The 21,020-nt window shown below is 62.3% G+C and overlaps 1 protein-coding gene across 1 annotated transcript in view; it reads left to right on the top strand.

The window, feature by feature from the left end:
• The window catches only part of LOC140203670 (E3 ubiquitin-protein ligase RNF31-like), a 139,888-nt gene that overhangs the window by 14,741 nt on the left and 104,127 nt on the right, over positions 1-21,020 (top strand). Inside the window, 8 exon segments of the mRNA XM_072269718.1 lie at positions 8,634-8,780; positions 10,375-10,530; positions 11,714-11,767; positions 12,501-12,564; positions 16,327-16,446; positions 16,793-16,885; positions 16,888-16,969; positions 18,983-19,342. Coding sequence (XP_072125819.1) covers positions 8,634-8,780; positions 10,375-10,530; positions 11,714-11,767; positions 12,501-12,564; positions 16,327-16,446; positions 16,793-16,885; positions 16,888-16,969; positions 18,983-19,342 — 1,076 coding nt within the window.

Below are 21,020 nucleotides of genomic sequence, written 5' to 3'. Positions count from 1 at the left end.
GGCGAGGTGCGTTCAGGGTCAGTGTGAGGGTCGGGGCGAGGTGCGTTCACGGTCAGCGTGAGGGTCGGGGCGAGGTGCGTTCAGGGTCAGCGTGTGGGTCGGGGCGAGGTGCGTTCACGGTCAGCCTGAGGGTCGGGGCGAGGTGCGTTCATGGTCAGCGTGTGGGTCGGGGCGAGATGCGTTCACGGTCAGCGTGAGGGTCGGTGCGAGGTGCGTTCACGGTCAGCGTGAGGGTCGGGGCGAGGTGCGTTCACGGTCAGCGTGTGGGTCGGGGCGAGGTGCGTTCACGGTCAGCGTGTGGGTCGGGGCGGGGTGCGTTCACGGTCAGCGTGTGGGTCGGGGCGAGGTGCGTTCAGGGTCAGTGTGAGGGTCGGGGCGAGGTGCGTTCAGGGTCAGCGTGTGGGTCGGGGCGAGGTGCGTTCACGGTCAGCCTGAGGGTCGGGGCGAGGTGCGTTCATGGTCAGTGTGTGGGTCGGGGCGAGGTGCGTTCACGGTCAGTGTGAGGGTCGGTGCGAGGTGTGTTCACGGTCAGCGTGAGGGTCGGGGCGAGGTGCGTTCACGGTCAGCGTGTGGGTCGGGGGGAGGTGCGTTCAGGGTCAGCGTGTGGGTCGGGGCGAGGTGCGTTCACGGTCAGCGTGTGGGTCGGGGCGAGGTGCGTTCAGCGTCAGTGTGAGGGTCGGGGCGAGGTGCGTTCACGGTCAGTGTGTGGGTCGGGGCGAGGTGCGTTCAGGGTCAGCGTGTGGGTCGGGGCGAGGTGCGTTCATGGTCAGCCTGAGGGTCGGGGCGAGGTGCGTTCACGGTCAGCGTGTGGGTCGGGGGGAGGTGCGTTCACGGTCAGCGTGTGGGTCGGGGCGAGGTGCGTTCAGGGTCAGCGTGTGGGTCGGGGCGAGGTGCGTTCACGGTCAGCGTGTGGGTCGGGGCGAGGTGCGTTCAGGGTCAGCGTGAGGGTCGGGGCGAGGTGCGTTCACGGTCAGCGTGAGGGTCGGGGCGAGGTGCGTTCAGGGTCAGCGTGTGGGTCGGGGCGAGGTGCGTTCACGGTCAGCCTGAGGGTCGGGGCGAGGTGCGTTCATGGTCAGCGTGTGGGTCGGGGCGAGATGCGTTCACGGTCAGCGTGAGGGTCGGTGCGAGGTGCGTTCACGGTCAGCGTGAGGGTCGGGGCGAGGTGCGTTCACGGTCAGCGTGTGGGTCGGGGCGAGGTGCGTTCACGGTCAGCGTGTGGGTCGGGGCGGGGTGCGTTCACGGTCAGCGTGTGGGTCGGGGCGAGGTGCGTTCAGGGTCAGTGTGAGGGTCGGGGCGAGGTGCGTTCAGGGTCAGCGTGTGGGTCGGGGCGAGGTGCGTTCACGGTCAGCCTGAGGGTCGGGGCGAGGTGCGTTCATGGTCAGTGTGTGGGTCGGGGCGAGGTGCGTTCACGGTCAGTGTGAGGGTCGGTGCGAGGTGTGTTCACGGTCAGCGTGAGGGTCGGGGCGAGGTGCGTTCACGGTCAGCGTGTGGGTCGGGGGGAGGTGCGTTCAGGGTCAGCGTGTGGGTCGGGGCGAGGTGCGTTCACGGTCAGCGTGTGGGTCGGGGCGAGGTGCGTTCAGCGTCAGTGTGAGGGTCGGGGCGAGGTGCGTTCACGGTCAGTGTGTGGGTCGGGGCGAGGTGCGTTCAGGGTCAGCGTGTGGGTCGGGGCGAGGTGCGTTCATGGTCAGCCTGAGGGTCGGGGCGAGGTGCGTTCACGGTCAGCGTGTGGGTCGGGGGGAGGTGCGTTCACGGTCAGCGTGTGGGTCGGGGCGAGGTGCGTTCAGGGTCAGCGTGTGGGTCGGGGCGAGGTGCGTTCACGGTCAGCGTGTGGGTCGGGGCGAGGTGCGTTCAGGGTCAGCGTGAGGGTCGGGGCGAGGTGCGTTCACGGTCAGCGTGAGGGTCGGGGCGAGGTGCGTTCAGGGTCAGCGTGTGGGTCGGGGCGAGGTGCGTTCACGGTCAGCCTGAGGGTCGGGGCGAGGTGCGTTCACGGTCAGCGTGTGGGTCGGGGGGAGGTGCGTTCACGGTCAGTGTGTGGGTCGGGGCGAGGTGCGTTCAGGGTCAGCGTGTGGGTCGGGGCGAGGTGCGTTCACGGTCAGCGTGTGGGTCGGGGCGAGGTGCGTTCAGGGTCAGTGTGAGGGTCGGGGCGAGGTGCGTTCACGGTCAGCGTGAGGGTCGGGGCGAGGTGCGTTCAGGGTCAGCGTGTGGGTCGGGGCGAGGTGCGTTCACGGTTAGCCTGAGGGTCGGGGCGAGGTGCGTTCACGGTCAGCGTGTGGGTCGGGGCGAGGTGCGTTCACGGTCAGCGTGAGGGTCGGTGCGAGGTGCGTTCACGGTCAGCGTGAGGGTCGGGGCGGGGTGCGTTCACGGTCAGCGTGTGGGTCGGGGCGAGGTGCGTTCACGGTCAGCGTGTGGGTCGGGGCGGGGTGCGTTCACGGTCAGCGTGTGGGTCGGGGCGAGGTGCGTTCAGGGTCAGTGTGAGGGTCGGGGCGAGGTGCGTTCAGGGTCAGTGTGTGGGTCGGGGCGAGGTGCGTTCACGGTCAGCCTGAGGGTCGGGGCGAGGGGCCTTCACGGTCAGTGTGAGGGTCGGGGCGAGGTGCGTTCACGGTCAGTGTGTGGGTCGGGACGAGGTGCGTTCACGGTCAGTGTGTGGGTCGGGGCGAGGTGCGTTCACGGTCAGCCTGAGGGTCGGGGTGAGGGGCGTTCACGGTCATTGTAAGGGTCGGGGCGAGGTGCGTTCACGGTCAGTGTGTGGGTCGGGGCGAGGTGCGTTCACGGTCAGTGTGTGGGTCGGGGCGAGGTGCGTTCAGGGTCAGCGTGAGGGTTGGGGCGAGGTGCGTTCAGGGTCAGTGTGTGGGTCGGGGCGTGGTGCGTTCACGGTCAGCCTGAGGGTCGGGGCGAGGGGCGTTCACGGTCATTGTAAGGGTCGGGGCGAGGTGCGTTCAGGGTCAGTGTGTGGGTCGGGGTGAGGTGTGTTCACGGTCAGTGACGGTGGGTTTGCATCTGAGGTGATCCCTCCTTTCTGCCTCCAGCCAGCGCCCCCCCCCCCCCCCGTTCTTGCTCTGATCAGTCCCTGTCGGGAAGCTGGCTCCCAAACACCCTCTGATTTGGATGGAGCAGTCGGAAACCCAAAGAAGACACTTCTGGGACTCCCCACTCACCCATTCGAGCCGCGGGAGGGTTTCCAATGAGAGTTCACCTCATTATGAACACCCGACAGTACGGTCTGCTTCATCTCCCCCGTCGGACGATTGCCACATCCCCAACCCCGCACCACCGCAGGATCCACTGTCACATGTCTCTCCTTCCTGGGTCGGGAGACCATACCTGCACGCGATATTCCACAGGACGTCTCCCTGGGACCCTGTCTCGCTGGAACAAGGAGTCTCCCCACCTGCACTCCCTCCAGCACGACTTTGCTGCTAAAATCACTTGCGACTTCTCTTTTCAAAGTCTACAACGCAGTATCTAGCTGTCCCTGGGGGTGTGTGACGGGACGGTGTGGAGGGAGTGTGACGGGACGGTGCGGAGGGAGTGTGTGACGGGATGATGTGGAGGGAGTGTGTGATGGGACGGTGTGTGTGACAGGACGATGTGGAGGGAGTGTGTGACGGGACGGTGTGGAGGGAGTGTGACGGGACGGTGTGGAGGGAGTGTGACGGGACAGTGTGGAGGGAGTGTGTGACAGGATGATGTGGAGGGAGTGTGTGACGGGACGGTGTGTGTGACAGGACGATGTGGAGGAAGTGTGTGACGGGACGGTGCGGAGGGAGTGTGACGGGACGGTGCGGAGGGAGTGTGACGGGACGGTGCGGAGGGAGTGTGTGACGGGACGGTGCGGAGGGAGTGTGACGGGACGGTGCGGAGGGAGTGTGTGACGGGACGGTGCGGAGGGAGTGTGACGGGACGGTGCGGAGGGAGTGTGTGACGGGACGGTGCGGAGGGAGTGTGACGGGACGGTGCGGAGGGAGTGTGTGACGGGACGGTGCGGAGGGAGTGTGACGGGACGGTGCGGAGGGAGTGTGTGACGGGACGGTGCGGAGGGAGTGTGTGACGGGACGGTGTGTGTGACAGGACGATGTGGAGGGAGTGTGTGCCGGGACGATGTGGAGGGAGTGTGTGACGGGACGGTGTGGAGGGAGTGTGTGACAGGACGATGTGGAGGGAGTGTGTGCCGGGACGATGTGGAGGGAGTGTGTGACGGGACGGTGTGGAGGGAGTGTGTGACGGGACAGTGCGGAGGGAGTGTGTTACGGGACGATGTGGAGGGAGTGTGTGACGGGACGGTGTGGAGGGAGTGTGTGACAGGATGATGTGGAGGGAGTGTGTGACGGGACGGTGTGTGTGACAGGACGATGTGGAGGGAGTGTGTGACGGGACGGTGCGGAGGGAGTGTGTGACGGGACGGTGCGGAGGGAGTGTGACGGGACGGTGCGGAGGGAGTGTGTGACGGGACGGTGCGGAGGGAGTGTGTGACGGGACGGTGCGGAGGGAGTGTGACGGGGCGGTGCGGAGGGAGTGTGTGACGGGACGGTGCGGAGGGAGTGTGTGACGGGACGGTGTGGAGGGAGTGTGTGACGGGACGGTGCGGAGGGAGTGTGACGGGACGGTGTGTGTGACGGGACGGTGCGGAGGGAGTGTGACGGGACGGTGCGGAGGGAGTGTGTGACGGGATGGTGCGGAGGGAGTGTGACGGGACGGTGCGGAGGGAGTGTGTGACGGGACGGTGCGGAGGGAGTGTGACGGGACGGTGCGGAGGGAGTGTGTGACGGTACGGTGCGGAGGGAGTGTGACGGGACGGTGCGGAGGGAGTGTGACGGGACGGTGCGGAGGGAGTGTGTAACGGGACGGTGCGGAGGGAGTGTGACGGGACGGTGCGGAGGGAGTGTGTGACGGGACGGTGCCGAGGGAGTGTGTGACGGGACGGTGCGGAGGGAGTGTGTGACGGGACGGTGCGGAGGGAGTGTGACGGGACGGTGCGGAGGGAGTGTGACGGGACGGTGCGGAGGGAGTGTGTGACAGGATGATGTGGAGGGAGTGTGTGATGGGACGGTGTGTGTGACAGGACGATGTGGAGGGAGTGTGTGACGGGACGGTGCGGAGGGAGTGTGACGGGACGGTGCGGAGGGAGTGTGTGACGGGACGGTGCGGAGGGAGTGTGTGACGGGACGGTGCGGAGGGAGTGTGACGGGACGGTGCGGAGGGTGTGTGACGGGACGGTGCGGAGGGAGTGTGACGGGACGGTGCGGAGGGAGTGTGTGACGGGACGGTGCGGAGGGAGTGTGACGGGACGGTGCGGAGGGAGTGTGACGGGACGGTGCGGAGGGAGTGTGTGACGGGACGGTGCGGAGGGAGTGTGTGACGGGACGGTGCGGAGGGAGTGTGACGGGACGGTGCGGAGGGAGTGTGTGACGGGACGGTGCGGAGGGAGTGTGTGACGGGACGGTGCGGAGGGAGTGTGACGGGACGGTGCGGAGGGAGTGTGTGACGGGACGGTGCGGAGGGAGTGTGACGGGACGGTGCGGAGGGAGTGTGTGACGGGACGGTGCGGAGGGAGTGTGTGACGGGATGATGTGGAGGGAGTGTGTGATGGGACGGTGTGTGTGACAGGACGATGTGGAGGGAGTGTGTGACGGGACGGTGCGGAGGGAGTGTGTGACGGGACGGTGCGGAGGGAGTGTGTGACGGGACGGTGCGGAGGGAGTGTGTGACGGGACGGTGCGGAGGGAGTGTGACGGGACGGTGCGGAGGGAGTGTGACGGGACGGTGCGGAGGGAGTGTGTGACGGGACGGTGCGGAGGGAGTGTGACGGGACGGTGCGGAGGGAGTGTGTGACGGGACGGTGCGGAGGGAGTGTGACGGGACGGTGCGGAGGGAGTGTGACGGGACGGTGCGGAGGGAGTGTGTGACGGGACGGTGCGGAGGGAGTGTGTGACGGGACGGTGCGGAGGGAGTGTGTGACGGGACGGTGCGGAGGGAGTGTGTGACAGGATGATGTGGAGGGAGTGTGTGACGGGACGGTGTGTGTGACAGGACGATGTGGAGGGAGTGTGTGACGGGACGGTGTGGAGGGAGTGTGTGACGGGACGGTGCGGAGGGAGTGTGTGACGGGATGATGTGGAGGGAGTGTGTGATGGGACGGTGTGTGTGACAGGACGATGTGGAGGGAGTGTGTGACGGGACGGTGCGGAGGGAGTGTGACGGGACGGTGCGGAGGGAGTGTGTGACGGGATGATGTGGAGGGAGTGTGTGATGGGACGGTGTGTGTGACAGGACGATGTGGAGGGAGTGTGTGACGGGACGGTGCGGAGGGAGTGTGACGGGACGGTGCGGAGGGAGTGTGTGACGGGACGGTGCGGAGGGAGTGTGACGGGACGGTGCGGAGGGAGTGTGACGGGACGGTGCGGAGGGAGTGTGTGACGGGACGGTGCGGAGGGAGTGTGACGGGACGGTGCGGAGGGAGTGTGTGACGGGACGGTGCGGAGGGAGTGTGACGGGACGGTGCGGAGGGAGTGTGACGGGACGGTGCGGAGGGAGTGTGTGACGGGACGGTGCGGAGGGAGTGTGACGGGACGGTGCGGAGGGAGTGTGACGGGACGGTGCGGAGGGAGTGTGTGACGGGACGGTGCGGAGGGAGTGTGTGACGGGACGGTGCGGAGGGAGTGTGACGGGACGGTGCGGAGGGAGTGTGTGACGGGACGGTGCGGAGGGAGTGTGACGGGACGGTGCGGAGGGAGTGTGACGGGACGGTGCGGAGGGAGTGTGTGACGGGACGGTGCGGAGGGAGTGTGACGGGACGGTGCGGAGGGAGTGTGTAACGGGACGGTGCGGAGGGAGTGTGTGACGGGACGGTGCGGAGGGAGTGTGTGACGGGACGGTGCGGAGGGAGTGTGTGACGGGATGATGTGGAGGGAGTGTGTGATGGGACGGTGTGTGTGACAGGACGATGTGGAGGGAGTGTGTGACGGGACGGTGCGGAGGGAGTGTGTGACGGGACGGTGCGGAGGGAGTGTGTGACGGGACGGTGCGGAGGGAGTGTGTGACGGGACGGTGCGGAGGGAGTGTGACGGGACGGTGCGGAGGGAGTGTGACGGGACGGTGCGGAGGGAGTGTGTGACGGGACGGTGCGGAGGGAGTGTGACGGGACGGTGCGGAGGGAGTGTGTGACGGGACGGTGCGGAGGGAGTGTGACGGGACGGTGCGGAGGGAGTGTGACGGGACGGTGCGGAGGGAGTGTGTGACGGGACGGTGCGGAGGGAGTGTGTGACGGGACGGTGCGGAGGGAGTGTGTGACAGGATGATGTGGAGGGAGTGTGTGACGGGACGGTGTGTGTGACAGGACGATGTGGAGGGAGTGTGTGACGGGACGGTGTGGAGGGAGTGTGTGACGGGACGGTGCGGAGGGAGTGTGTGACGGGATGATGTGGAGGGAGTGTGTGATGGGACGGTGTGTGTGACAGGACGATGTGGAGGGAGTGTGTGACGGGACGGTGCGGAGGGAGTGTGACGGGACGGTGCGGAGGGAGTGTGTGACGGGATGATGTGGAGGGAGTGTGTGATGGGACGGTGTGTGTGACAGGACGATGTGGAGGGAGTGTGTGACGGGACGGTGCGGAGGGAGTGTGACGGGACGGTGCGGAGGGAGTGTGTGACGGGACGGTGCGGAGGGAGTGTGACGGGACGGTGCGGAGGGAGTGTGACGGGACGGTGCGGAGGGAGTGTGTGACGGGACGGTGCGGAGGGAGTGTGACGGGACGGTGCGGAGGGAGTGTGTGACGGGACGGTGCGGAGGGAGTGTGACGGGACGGTGCGGAGGGAGTGTGACGGGACGGTGCGGAGGGAGTGTGTGACGGGACGGTGCGGAGGGAGTGTGACGGGACGGTGCGGAGGGAGTGTGACGGGACGGTGCGGAGGGAGTGTGTGACGGGACGGTGCGGAGGGAGTGTGTGACGGGACGGTGCGGAGGGAGTGTGACGGGACGGTGCGGAGGGAGTGTGTGACGGGACGGTGCGGAGGGAGTGTGACGGGACGGTGCGGAGGGAGTGTGACGGGACGGTGCGGAGGGAGTGTGTGACGGGACGGTGCGGAGGGAGTGTGACGGGACGGTGCGGAGGGAGTGTGTAACGGGACGGTGCGGAGGGAGTGTGTGACGGGACGGTGCGGAGGGAGTGTGACGGGACGGTGTGGAGGGAGTGTGTGACGGGACGGTGCGGAGGGAGTGTGTGACGGGACGGTGCGGAGGGAGTGTGACGGGACGGTGCGGAGGGAGTGTGTGACGGGACGGTGCGGAGGGAGTGTGACGGGACGGTGCGGAGGGAGTGTGACGGGACGGTGCGGAGGGAGTGTGTGACGGGACGATGTGGAGGGAGTGTGACGGGACGGTGTGGAGGGAGTGTGTGACGGGACGGTGCGGAGGGAGTGTGACGGGACGGTGCGGAGGGAGTGTGTGACGGGATGATGTGGAGGGAGTGTGTGACGGGTCGGTGTGGAGGGAGTGTGATGGGACAGTGTGGCGGGAGTGTGTGACGGGACAGTGTGGAGGGAGTGTGTGACGGGACGGTGCGGAGGGAGTGTGACGGGACGGTGTGGAGGGAGTGTGTAATGGGACGTGTGTTGCTTATCCATCTGCTCTGCGTCAGTCTCAGCAGGGTCTAAACGCCATTGCTACAGCCTTCAACATCCTGGAAAAGTATGGCCGGAACTTACTGTCCCCAAACAAGCCAAAATTCTGGAGGGCCGTGAAATTCAACAACCCTGTGTTTAAATCCACTGTGGATGCTGTCAAGGTAAAGACCTGCGAATAGGCTGGGTCAGTGTACAGATATCCCCCTGAGGGAGAGGGACTGAGGGACACCGGTCAGTGTACAGATATCCCCCCGAGGGAGAGGGACTGAGGGACACCGGTCAGTGTACAGATATCCCCCCGAGGGAGAGGGACTGAGGGACAGCGGTCAGTGTACAGATATCCCCCCCGAGGGAGAGGGACTGAGGGACACCGGTCAGTGTACAGATATCCCCCCGAGGGAGAGGGTCTGAGGGACACCTGTCAGTGTACAGATATCCCCCCGAGGGAGAAGGACTGAGGGACACCGGTCAGTGTACAGATATCCCCCCGAGGGAGAGGGTCTGAGGGACACCTGTCAGTGTACAGATATCCCCCCGAGGGAGAAGGACTGAGGGACACCGGTCAGTGTACAGATATCCCCCCGAGGGAGAGGGACTGAGGGACACCGGTCAGTGTACAGATATCCCCCTGAGGGAGAGGGTCTGAGGGACACCGGTCAGTGTACAGATATCCCCCCGGGGTGAGGGACTGAGGGACACCGGTCAGTGTACAGATATCCCCCCGAGGGAGAGGGACTGAGGGACAGCGGTCAGTGTACAGATATCCCCCCCGAGGGAGAGGGACTGAGGGACACCGGTCAGTGTACAGATATCCCCCCGAGGGAGAGGGTCTGAGGGACACCGGTCAGTGTACAGATATCCCCCCGAGGGAGAAGGACTGAGGGACACCGGTCAGTGTACAGATATCCCCCCGAGGGAGAGGGACTGAGGGACACCGGTCACTGTACAGATATCCCCCCGAGGGAGAGGAACTGAGGGACACCGGTCAGTGTACAGATATCCCCCTGAGGGAGAGGGTCTGAGGGACACCGGTCAGTGTGCAGATATCCCCCCGGGGGAGAGGGACTGAGGGACACCGGTCAGTGTACAGATATCCCCCCGAGGGAGAGGGACTGAGGGACAGCGGTCAGTGTACAGATATCCTCCCCGAGGGAGAGGGACTGAGGGACACCGGTCAGTGTACAGATATCCCCCCGAGGGAGAGGGTCTGAGGGACACCGGTCACTGTACAGATATCCACCCGAGGGAGAAGGACTGAGGGACACCGGTCAGTGTACAGATATCCCCCCGAGGGAGAGGGACTGAGGGACACCGGTCAGTGTACAGATATCCCCCCGGGGGAGAGGGACTGAGGGACACCGGTCAGTGTACAGATATCCCCCCGGGGGAGAGGGACTGAGGGTCATTGGTCAGTGTACAGATATTCTCTGAGGGAAAGTGTACAGATATTCTCTGAGGGAGAGGGACTGAGGGACACCGGTCAGTGTACAGATATTCTCTGAGGGAGAGGGACTGAGGGACACCGGTCAGTGTACAGATATTCTCTGAGGGAGAGGGACTGAGGGACACCGGTCAGTGTACAGATATCCTCCTGAGGGAGAGGGACTGAGGGACACCGGTCAGTGTACAGATATTCTCTGAGGGAGAGGGATTGAGGGACACCGGTCAGTGTACAGATACTCCCCTGAGGGAGAGGGACAGATATCCCCACCCTGGTGAAGTTTTCTGTGTTAATGTTGCTGACTTGTCCCACAGGGAGGCCGGGACATCCTGCGCCTGTACGGATACACAGTGGAGCTGCGGGATGGGATGAGTTTTCCGGAGAATGTGGCCGACCCCGATCCCTGCAGGGTTGCCGCGGTGACAGTGGAGGTGGCCTTGCTTCAGGTCGAGCTAGACCTCTTGCGCAAGGTGAGGCCGGGCCAGCCGCCATCGCGAGCCGAGGTGGTGATCCATCCTCAACACACTCCTCCCCACCCCCCGCACATCCCAGTAACACCTCATTCCCGTATTTGTCTCTGACCTCCAGTGCCCTCTTCTCCTTCCACGTCCAAAATTGAGCCACTGGCCTCCCTCCGGTGATGGGGGAGAATTCCAGAGAGTCACCTCCCTCCAAAGGAGGGGGTTGAGGATGGAGGAGGCGAAGGAAACCTATCACCATCCCTGTCCTGAATGGCTGAGCCCTGACCCCTTATTCTGAGGACTCCCCCCACCCCTCCCTCCTGCTGTGGGACGTCCCAGTCTGGAGTAAAGCTGGAGTCTGCCCCCCTCTCCCTCACACGCACCCTTCGTTCAGGGAGGGTTTTCAGTGAGATCTCCTCGAGTTTTCCTGGCCTCTACAGTTCCAAGCCCTACTTTCGTAATCTCACCTCACAGGACAGTTTCACCCTTCGTGGTGCTTCCTCTGTCGAACATCTGCCCTTCCTTTGGCTGGGAGACCAGGCCTCCTGTGCACAATATCGCAGGGGAGGTCTTGGAGTGGGCCCTCTCTGCTCCTGGGCTCGTCATCTCCCGTTACAGCCAAATCCCATCTTCCTTCCAAACTGTTCACTCGTTCCTTCTCAAACCCACTGGAGGGTCTGCGATCGAAGTCTCTTCAAACCGAGACATTTTGGGAAACCACTTCCCGCCCGGGAGAGGGAGAGGGAGAGGGAGAGAGACAGAGACACTCTGCAGCTGCGTGTGTTCGACAGGGAGGGTGACTGTGTTTCTACTGGGGAGAGAGAGAGTGTTTCTATTAGGGAGGGAGGGTGACGGTGTGTGTTAGAGAGACCGTGTCTGTGTGTGCTTGAGAGGAAGGGTGACTGAGGGAGAGGGAGGGAGGGTGAGCGTGGAGGAGGGAGGGAAGGTGACTGAGGGAGAGGGAGGGAGTGTGACTGAGGGAGGGGGGGGTGAGTGTAGAGGAGGGAGGGAGGGTGACTCTGTGTGGGAGAGCAGAGCAGTGTATTGTGTTTTCTCTGACATTTTCTGGGGGGGAATGTGACATTGCTGATGTTGTGGGGAGTGGGGTGTTCATGACAGCCAGGCGCCGATGTGACCATGAGGACAGATCGACTTCTCTCCCCATTGAAACCCCTCTCTGTTTCTGTTTCAGGGAACGCACCCCCACCCAGAGCTCTTCAGCCAGCTTCTGTCCACCGGCACACAGGTAGGCTGCTTGGCAGCCCCGCGCTTCCGAGGGGGGGGCTGAACAGTGTGGTGAATGTGTACGGAGTAGAAACGTGGGTGGGGTAGAGCAGCAATGGGGGATGGGTGATATATGCTGGCCTCCCCTCTCTCCCTGCCCTCCCCTTCCAAATGCTTCCCATGACCCCCCCCCCCCCCCCAGAGCAGACAGTGGAAGTTGGTGACCCCCAGGATATCGGGCTGACCTCATGCAGGGTAGTGTTGCCGTGGTTACAGGGGTGGCTGCCAATTCTGCATTGGGACGCACTGCGGGACGGTGTCGATCTCTTTACTGAGAGGAGGGCGAATGTCTGGGGAAGGATTTCCTGGCCAGCCCCTGTGAGGAGGGGTGAGAGAACCATGGTCAGTAGGTTCTGGACAGGGACGAGGGTCTGATCTCTGATCCGGAGGTGCGTTTGGGGACGGGAGGGTGTGCGAGGATAATGTTTCCTCTTGCGAGGAATCTGGAGCTGAGGGTCTGTGTGAGAATGGAGGGTGGGGGCCTGTTGACAATGGAGATGAGAAGAGCTTGTTCCCAGAGAGAGCAGGTGGGGATAAAGGGTCTGGGGGTGTTTGTAAAGCTGGGGGAGATGGATTCGTCTGAAGTGAGGAAAGGTGGGGCCAGGGGTCACAGTCAGATGGGACGTGAACTGGTGGGGGGCGGGGGGTGGGTATTGGCTGATTCCAGCACTCACCCGTGTCCTCTCCCCTCCCAGGTGCAGCAGGCGACGCCCCTGACCCCCAGCGTGCAGGATCCCCGTCCGAAGGCAGACGGTGCCGGTGAGTCCCCGTCTCTGTCGTCCCCATTTGCACCCCCGTCCCCCCCATGGGGAGACGCCTGAGGCTCAGCACATTGCAGTAACCAGCCTTCCCCCCCCCCCCCACGGTCTGTCTGCACTTGTCTGTGCACAATCAAAGACCCACCGACTCAGACATTCTCTCTTCTCCCCTCTGTCATCGGGCAGAAGAGTCAAAAGCCTGAAAGCAGGTCCGCCAGGTCAAGGACAGCTTCTGCTGGCTGTTGTAAGAACATTAGACAGTTCTCGAGTACGACCAGTTATTGTCCAGACCTCACAATCTACCTCATCGTTCGCCTGCACTGCACTCTCCCTGTAGCTGTTACACTTTATTCTGCATTGTTACTGTCTACTTTGATGCCCTGTGTCATGACCTGTCCCATGTGATCAGTATGCAAGCCAAGCTTTTCATAGTCACAGTCATACTTTATTGATCCCGGGGGAAATTGGTTTTTGTTACAGTTGTACCATAAATAGTTAAGTAGTAATATGTAAATTATGCCAGTAAATAAGTCCAGGACCAGCCTATTGGCTCAGGGTGTCTGACCCTCCAAGGGAGGAGTTGTAAAGTTTGATGGCCATAGGCAGGAATGACTTCCTATGACGCTCTGTGTTGCATCTCGGTGGAATGAGTCTCTGGCTGAATGTACTCCTGTGCCCAACCAGTACATTATGTAGTGGATGGGAGACATTGTCCAAGATGGCATGCAACTTGGACAGCATCCTCTTTTCAGACACCACCGTCAGAGAGTCCAGTTCCATCCCCACAACATCACTGGCCTTACGAATGTGTTTGTTGATTCTGTTGGTGTCTGCTATCCTCAGCCTGCTGCCCCAGCACACAACAGCAAACATGATCGCACTGACCACCACAGACTCGTAGAACATCCTCAGCATCGTCCGACAGATGTTAAAGGACCTCAGTCTCCTCAGGAAATAGAGACGGCTCTGACCCTTCTTGTAGACAGCCTCAGTGTTCTTTGACCAGTCCGGTTTATTGTCATTTCGTATCCCCAGGTATTTGTAATCCTCCACCATGTCCACCCTGACTCCCTGGATGGAAACAGGGGTCACCAGTACCTTAGCTCTCCTCAGGTCTACCACCAGCTCCTTAGTCTTTTTCACATTAAGCTGCAGATAATTCTGGTCACACCATGTGACACAGTTTCCTACTGTAGCCCTGTACTCAGCCTCATCTCCCTTGCTGATGCATCCAACTATGGCAGAGTCATCAGAAAACTTCTGAAGATGACAAGACTCTGTGCAGTAGTTGAAGTCCAAGGTGTAAATGGTGAAGAGAAAGGGAGACAAGACAGTCCTCTGTGGAGCCCCAGTTCACTGTATCTCTGTACACGTGAGAATAATAACCAACTCCAGTCTGACTCGCCAGCCCATTGAATGGACCTCTTGTCATATAAGATTCTCCCTCCCTCCCTCCCTCCCTCCCTCTCTCTTTCTCTCTCTCTCTCTCTCTCTCCCTCTCTCTCTGTCTCTCTCTCTCTCCCTCTCTCTCCCTCTCTCTCTTTCTCTCTGTCTCTCTCTCTCTCCCTCTCTCTCCCTCTCTCTCTTTCTCTCTCTGTCTCTCTCTCTCTCTCCCTCTCTCTGTCTCTGTCTCTCTCTCTCTCTCTCAACACACACACTTGCAGCACGCACTCACAACACACTCACACAACACACATTCACAACTCTCGCACACATTCACAAGGCACCTGCGCTGACAACACGCACACGTGCACTCGCAGCGCACAGGCGTGCACTCTCAACACACGCGCACACACAGTCATTGACAACACACTCACACAATAACAGTTCCAATACCCGTGGGCGAGTGGTGCAGAGGGGACTCACTGAGCCAGATCCTCAGGGGAAGTTGGAGTATCTGCCGGGAAGGCCTGGACAGATTGGGCCTGTAATCGTTGGGGTTTAGCGGAATAAGAGGTGATCTCATTGAGAGGTGTTAGATGGTGGACGGATGTGGGTTGTTAACGGTGGAGAGGGAAGGGGTGTGATGGAATGCTGGGGGGTGAATCCAGACCCGGTGGGGGAGGGGTTTGGGATGGAGATTGGCCTCAGATGGGAAGCCGTCCGGTTAATGTAGAGATGAGGAGGGAATTCCTGTGTGGAAGGGGGGCAGAATCTCAGGAATTTGCACCCCCAGAGAGCTAAGGAGGGCAGTCAGGTCACAGAATATACTCTGGGGAGGGGCGGATGTGGGGGGGAGATCAAACCGGCTGGGGATGAGATCCTATAAAGGATTAGGATCGACCCCTGGCAGGGTGGTCAGGGAGAGTCTCTGTGTGGGGGGGTCAGGGTGAGTCTGTGGGTGGGGGAAGGGTGTGTGGGGGGGTCAGAGTGAGTCTGTGGGTGGGGGGAGGGTGTGGGGAGGGGTCAGGGTGAGTCTGTGGGTGGGGGAAGGGTGTGTGTTGGGTCAGGTAGAGTCTGTGGGTGGGGGAAGGGTGTGTGGGGGCGGTCAGGGTGAGACTGGGTGGGGGAAGGGTGTGGGGGGGTCAGGGAGAGTGTGCTTTGATGGGTCAGGTAGAGTCTCTGGGTGGGGGCTGGTCAGGGAGAGTCTGTGGGTGTGGGAGGGGTGTGTGGGGTGTCAGGGTGAGTCTGTGGATGGGGGAAGGGTGTGTGGGGAGGTCAGGGTGAATCTGTGGGTGGGGGAGGGTGTGTGGGGGGGTCAGGGTGAGTCTGTGGGTGGGGAAGGGTGTGGGGGGTCAGGGTGAGTCTGTGGGTGGGGGAAGGGTGTGTGTTGGGTCAGGGTGAGTCTGTGGGTGGGGGAAGGGTGTGTGGGGGGGTCAGGTAGAGTCTGTGGGTGGGGGAAGGGTGTGTGTTGGGTCAGGGTGAGTTTGTGGGTAGGGGAAGGGTGAGTGGGAGGGGTCAGGGAAGTCTGTGGGTAGGGGAAGGGTGTGTGGGGGGGTCAGGGAAGTCTGTGGGTAGGGGAAGGGTGTGTGGGGGGTCAGGGTGAGTCTGTGGGTGGGGGAAGGGTGTGTGGGGGGTCAGGGTGAGTCTGTGGGTGGGGGAAGGGTGTGTGGGGGGGGTCAGGGTGAGTGTGGGTGGGGGAAGGGTGTGTGGGGAGGGGTCAGTGTGAGTCTGTAGGTGGGGGGAAGGGTGTGTGTGGAGGTCAGGGTGAGTGTGGGTGGGGGAAGGGTGTGTGGGGGGGTCAGGGTGAGACTGTGGGTGGGGGAAGGTTGTGTGGGTGGGTCAGGGTGAGTCTGTGGGTGGGGGAAGGGTGTGTGGTGGGGTCAGTGTGAGACTGTGTGGGGAGGGGTCAGGGTGAGTCTGGGTGGGGGAGGGTGTGTGGGGGGGGTCAGGGTGAGTCTGTGGGTGGGGGAAGGGTGTGGGGGGGGTCAGGGAGAGTGTGCTTTGATGGGTCAGGTAGAGTCTCTAGGTGGGGGCTGGTCAGGGAGAGTCTGTGGGTGGGGGAAGGGTGTGTGGGGAGGTCAGGGTGAGTCTGTGGGTGGGGCAGGGTGTGTGGGGGGGTCAGGGGGAGTCTGTGGGTGGGGGAAGGGTGTGTGGGGGGTCAGGGTGAGTCTGTGTGTGGAGGGGTGGGGGAGGGTGTGGGGGGTCAGGGTGAGTCTGTGGGTGGGGGAAGGGTGTGTGTGGGGGTCAGGGTGAGTCTGTGTGGGGAGGGTCAGGGTGAGTGTGGGTGGGATGGGAAGGAGGTCTGGAGGGGTCAGAGCCGATCTCTGGGTGGGGTGGGGGCCAGTGTGAGGACAGTAATGGAATCCTCTCTCCGTCACAGTCACCCCCACGTGGACCATCGAGAGCCCCCCCAGCAGTAGCGGGGTCCCTTCGGGAGGAGGGCCGTGGACTCCACTACAGGAGGAGGGGGTGGCGAAGGGGGGCCGATTGCCCATCCCAGGTGAGTCTGGCCATTAGGGCGGTTCAAACCGAACTCCACCCCCCGGGTCACGAGCCCCTCCCTTGGGACACTGGCCCCTCCCACCCGGTACAGTAGCCCCTCCCTTGGGACACTGGCCCCTCCGCCGGCCAATGAGCGAATTCCAAACCTGATGGCTGATCAGTGACTAACACCCCTGAGTACAGACCCTGTGCCCTCAGTCGCGAATGGACCAGCCCCATTGGCAACCGTACCCCCTCCCCGATGGCAGACCCCAACCCTCTCTGGGTAACCCCTCCTCTCCGGGACTCCCCCCTCCCTCAGAGACGTCCCTTTCCTCCCTCACTGATCCTCTGTCTGCCCGCAGCCTCCCCCGGGACGTCCTGCGCCGTGTGCAGCGCCGAGCTGGTGAGCTCCCACTGCCGGGACTGCGGCCTCCTCTTCTGCCGGGACTGCGGGGACCTCTACCACCGGCACCCGGCCCGGGCCCAGCACCAGCGCTCCCCCATCCCGCCCAGGGCGCCAGCCCCGGCGCCTCTCACAGGTCAGCGAGCTGGCGGGAGGAGGAACAGGGCTGCGGGGGGGGAACAGGGCTGCGGGGGGAGGAACAGGGCTGCGGGGGGAGGAACAGGGCTGCGGGAGGAGGAGACAGGGCTGCGGGGGGAGGAACAGGGCTGCGGGGGGGGAACAGGGCTGCGGGGGAGGAACAGGGCTGCGGGGGGGGGAACAGGGCTGCGGGGGGAGGAACAGGGCTGCGGGGAGGAGGAACAGGGCTGCGGGGGGAGGAACAGGGCTGCGGGGGGGGGAACAGGGCTGCGGGGGGAGGAACAGGGCTGCGGGGAGGAGGAACAGGGCTGCGGGGGGAGGAACAGGGCTGCGGGGAGGAGCAACAGGGCTGCGGGGGGAGGAACAGGGCTGCGGGGAGGAGGAACAGGGCTGCGGGGGGAGGAACAGGCTGCGGGGAGGAGGAACAGGGCTGCGGGGGGAGGAACAGGGCTGCGGGGAGGAGGAACAGGGCTGCGGGGGGGGGAACAGGGCTGCGGGGGGGGAACAGGGCTGCGGGGGGAGGAACAGGGCTGCGAGGGGGAGGAACAGGGCTGCGGGGGGGGGAACAGGGCTGCGGGGGGGGAACAGGGCTGCGGGGGGAGGAACAGGGCTGCGGGGGGGGGAACAGGGCTGCGGGGAGGAGGAACAGGGCTGCGGGGGGGAGCGGGTGGAGGGCCGGGTGGTGGGACAGAGAGGAGTGAAGACAGTGTCCTTGGGGAGAGGGAATATTGGGAGAGTCCTGGGTGGGAGGTGTCCTGTGCGAGGGGGACAGTGACTGACTAGGTTATGCTACAACTGTACAGGGTACTGGTGAGGCTGCATCTGGAGTACTGTGTGCAGTTCTGGTCTTACTTGGGGAAGGATATACTGGCTTTGGAGGTGGTGCATAGGAGGTTCACCAGGTTGATTCCAGAGATGAGGGGGTCAGTCTATGAGGAGAGATTGAGTCGCCTGGGACTGTACTCGCTGGAATTCAGAAGAATGCGAGGAGATCGTATAGAAACATGTAAAATTATGAAAGGAATAGATATGATAGAGGCAGGGGAAATTGTTTCCGCTGATAAGGGAGACTAGAACTAGGGGACATGGCCTCAAGATTCAGGGGAGTAGATTTAGGATGGAGATGAGAAGGAACTGTGTTTCCCGGAGAGTGGTAAATATATTTAAGACAAGGTTGGATAGATTTTTGTATAGTAGGGAAATTAAGGTTTGTGGGGAAAAGGCAGGTAGGTGGAGATGAGTCCATGGTCAGATCAGCCATGATCTTATTGAAAGGCCTACTCCTGCTCTTATCTCTTATGTTACGTAGGAGAGTCCCTGAAGGGGGGGCATTGTGTGTTGAGAGGGTGCAAGAGGTAAGAGGTAGTCCTGAGGGATGGCAGACTGGTGCTGGGACAGTACTGTGGGGTGGGGCAATTGGCCCAGGGAGGGTCCTGGGATTCTGGGCAGAGTGTTGTTCTTGGTGTGAAGTGCAGGAGGGTCCTAGCCCTGGGGTGGGGACTATGTCTGTGGGGAGGGGGTTTGAGGGGATCCCAGGACTCAGTGAGCTTCCGGAGAGGATCCAGGCCCAGTGAAGCTGGGCTTCAGGGAGGGTCAGGCCAAGTGGAGGGAGATGGAGAGCTCTTGGGCCTTGGAAGGTGGATAGAAGGGGTGTACTTTGTGGAGGTGGACAGAAAGAATGGACCTCGCGTAGGTGGTCAGAGAAGACAGGCCTCAGGGAGGGATGAACAGAAAGGACAGGCCTCAGGGAGGGACGGACAGAGAAGACAGGCCTAAGGGAGTGACGGACCGAGAAGACGGGCCTCAGGGAGAGATGGACGGGACCATTCTTGGGGAGGGGACAAAAGATCCCTGGGCCTTGGGAGGAGTCTGCGGCAGGCCTCAGGAGTGTGACAGATTGGAAGGGGTAGGTCAGTGCAGGGGTGAGCGTGGGGGTTGTGAGTGAGGGACGAGGGGAGGGTTTCAGGTCCTGGGCCTGACACCACTAACCCAGGCCTGTTTTCATTCGCAGGGAGGTGCAGAATGGTGAGGTGGTGAGCCTGGGTAAGGAGCCTGAGATCAGGGCCACCCCTAACCAGACTTTGGCCTGGTCCTGCCCTGGCTGTCAGCTCTCCAACCCAGGCCAGGGGCTGGTGTGCAGGGGCTGCCAGCTGCCCCGTGCCAGCCGCGAGCCACCCCCACCATCCCGGGCCGCCTGGAGCTGCCAGGCTTGTACCTGCCTCAATGAGGCCTCCTCTGTCCTGTGCAGCGCCTGCGACAGGCCCCGGCTGGCTGGCAGGCCCAGCTTCACCCCGCGACCCCCTGCATCCTCCATTGCACCTGCACTGGCACCGAACCCGGACCCCTCTCCAACACCCAGGCAGGCAAGCGGGTAAGCACCTCTCCTCTGCCTCATGGGGGGAGGGGGTGGATAGTCATGGGGATGGGCAGCCATTAGGGGGCATTTGACACCGTATGGGAGAGTCAGTGTGCTCCCTTACTCGGGTGTACGCACGTGTATATAGACACACACACACACACACATACACACACACACACACACACATGTATACACACATACACACACACATACACACACACACACAGACATGTATACACACATACACACACATACACACACACACGCACACATGTATACACACATACACACACACGCATGTATACACACATACACATACACACACATGTATACACACATATACACACACATACACACACACACACATGTATACACACATACACACACAGACGTACACACACACACACACACACACACACATGTATACACACATACACACAGACACACAGACGTGCACACACACACACACGTGTACACACACACAGACATGTATACACATACACACACAGACATGTGCACACACGCACACACACATGTACACATACACCGACATGTACACACACAGAAATGTACACACACACAGACACGCATAGACAGACACACACACACACAGACACAGAGGCAGACACAGAGACACACACAGACACAGATACAGAGGCACAGATACAGAGACACACAGACACACACATACAGACACAGACAAACACACAGACACAACAGTGGTGGAAGGGCAGTGACGAAGAGGCTGAGGTTGGATGTGTTTCCCCTCACTGGGATTATCACCTCACAGGCTTGATTCCAACAGCTGCTGACTGTGTGTGTGTGTGTGTGTGTGTGTGTGTGTGTGTGTGTGTGTACATGACTGTGTCTGTGTGTGTGTGTGTACATGTCTGTGTGTGTGTGTGTGTGTGTGTGTGTGTGTGTGTGTGTGTGTGTCTGTGTATACACATGCTCCCTCTCAGGTCTCCATTACCTTCCCATATCCCAAAGACGTGTGAGTTGCTGGGTTAATCAGTGCGTGGGTGATGGGTGGAGTGTGTGGGCAGTGAAATGGGATTGGATTGAATTGAATCCCAGTAGGCTGGTGCTCGTCACGGAATCTGTGGATGAAGGGCCTGTCTCCATACTGGGAATCTAGGGAACGTGTGAGGGTGGGTTTGCTTTGGGAGAGACCCCATGCTCCCTGTCTTGAGTGGGCTGGGGCTGGGTCAGAGACTGGGTCGGGCTGGGTCAGGGTCAGGGTCAGGGTCAAGGGCTGTGGCTGGGTCAGAGACTGGGTCAGGCTGCGGCTGGGTCGGGCTGGGTCAGGGTCAGTGGCTGGGGCTACGTCAGAGACTGGGTTAGGCTGCGGCTGGGTTGGTCAGGGTCAGGGGCTGCCGGCTGGGTCAGGGTCAGTGGCTGGGGCTGCGTCAGAGACTGGGTCAGGCTGTGGCTGGGTTGGGCTGGGTCAGGGTCAGTGGCTGCGGCTGGGTCGGGCTGGGTCAGAGACTGGGTTAGGCTGCGGCTGGGTCGGTCAGGGTCAGGGGCTGCCGGCTGCGTCAGAGACTGGGTCAGGCTGTGGCTGGGTCGGGCTGGGTCAGGGTCAGTGGCTGCGGCTGGGTCGGGCTGGGTCAGAGACTGGGTTAGGCTGCGGCTGGGTCGGTCAGGGTCAGGGGCTGCCGGCTGGGCCAGGGTCAGGGTCAGTGGCTGG

Source organism: Mobula birostris, chromosome 10, assembly GCF_030028105.1.
Source record: "Mobula birostris isolate sMobBir1 chromosome 10, sMobBir1.hap1, whole genome shotgun sequence".
NCBI lineage: Eukaryota > Metazoa > Chordata > Chondrichthyes > Myliobatiformes > Myliobatidae > Mobula > Mobula birostris.
This window is presented reverse-complemented; position numbering and strand designations above follow the sequence as displayed.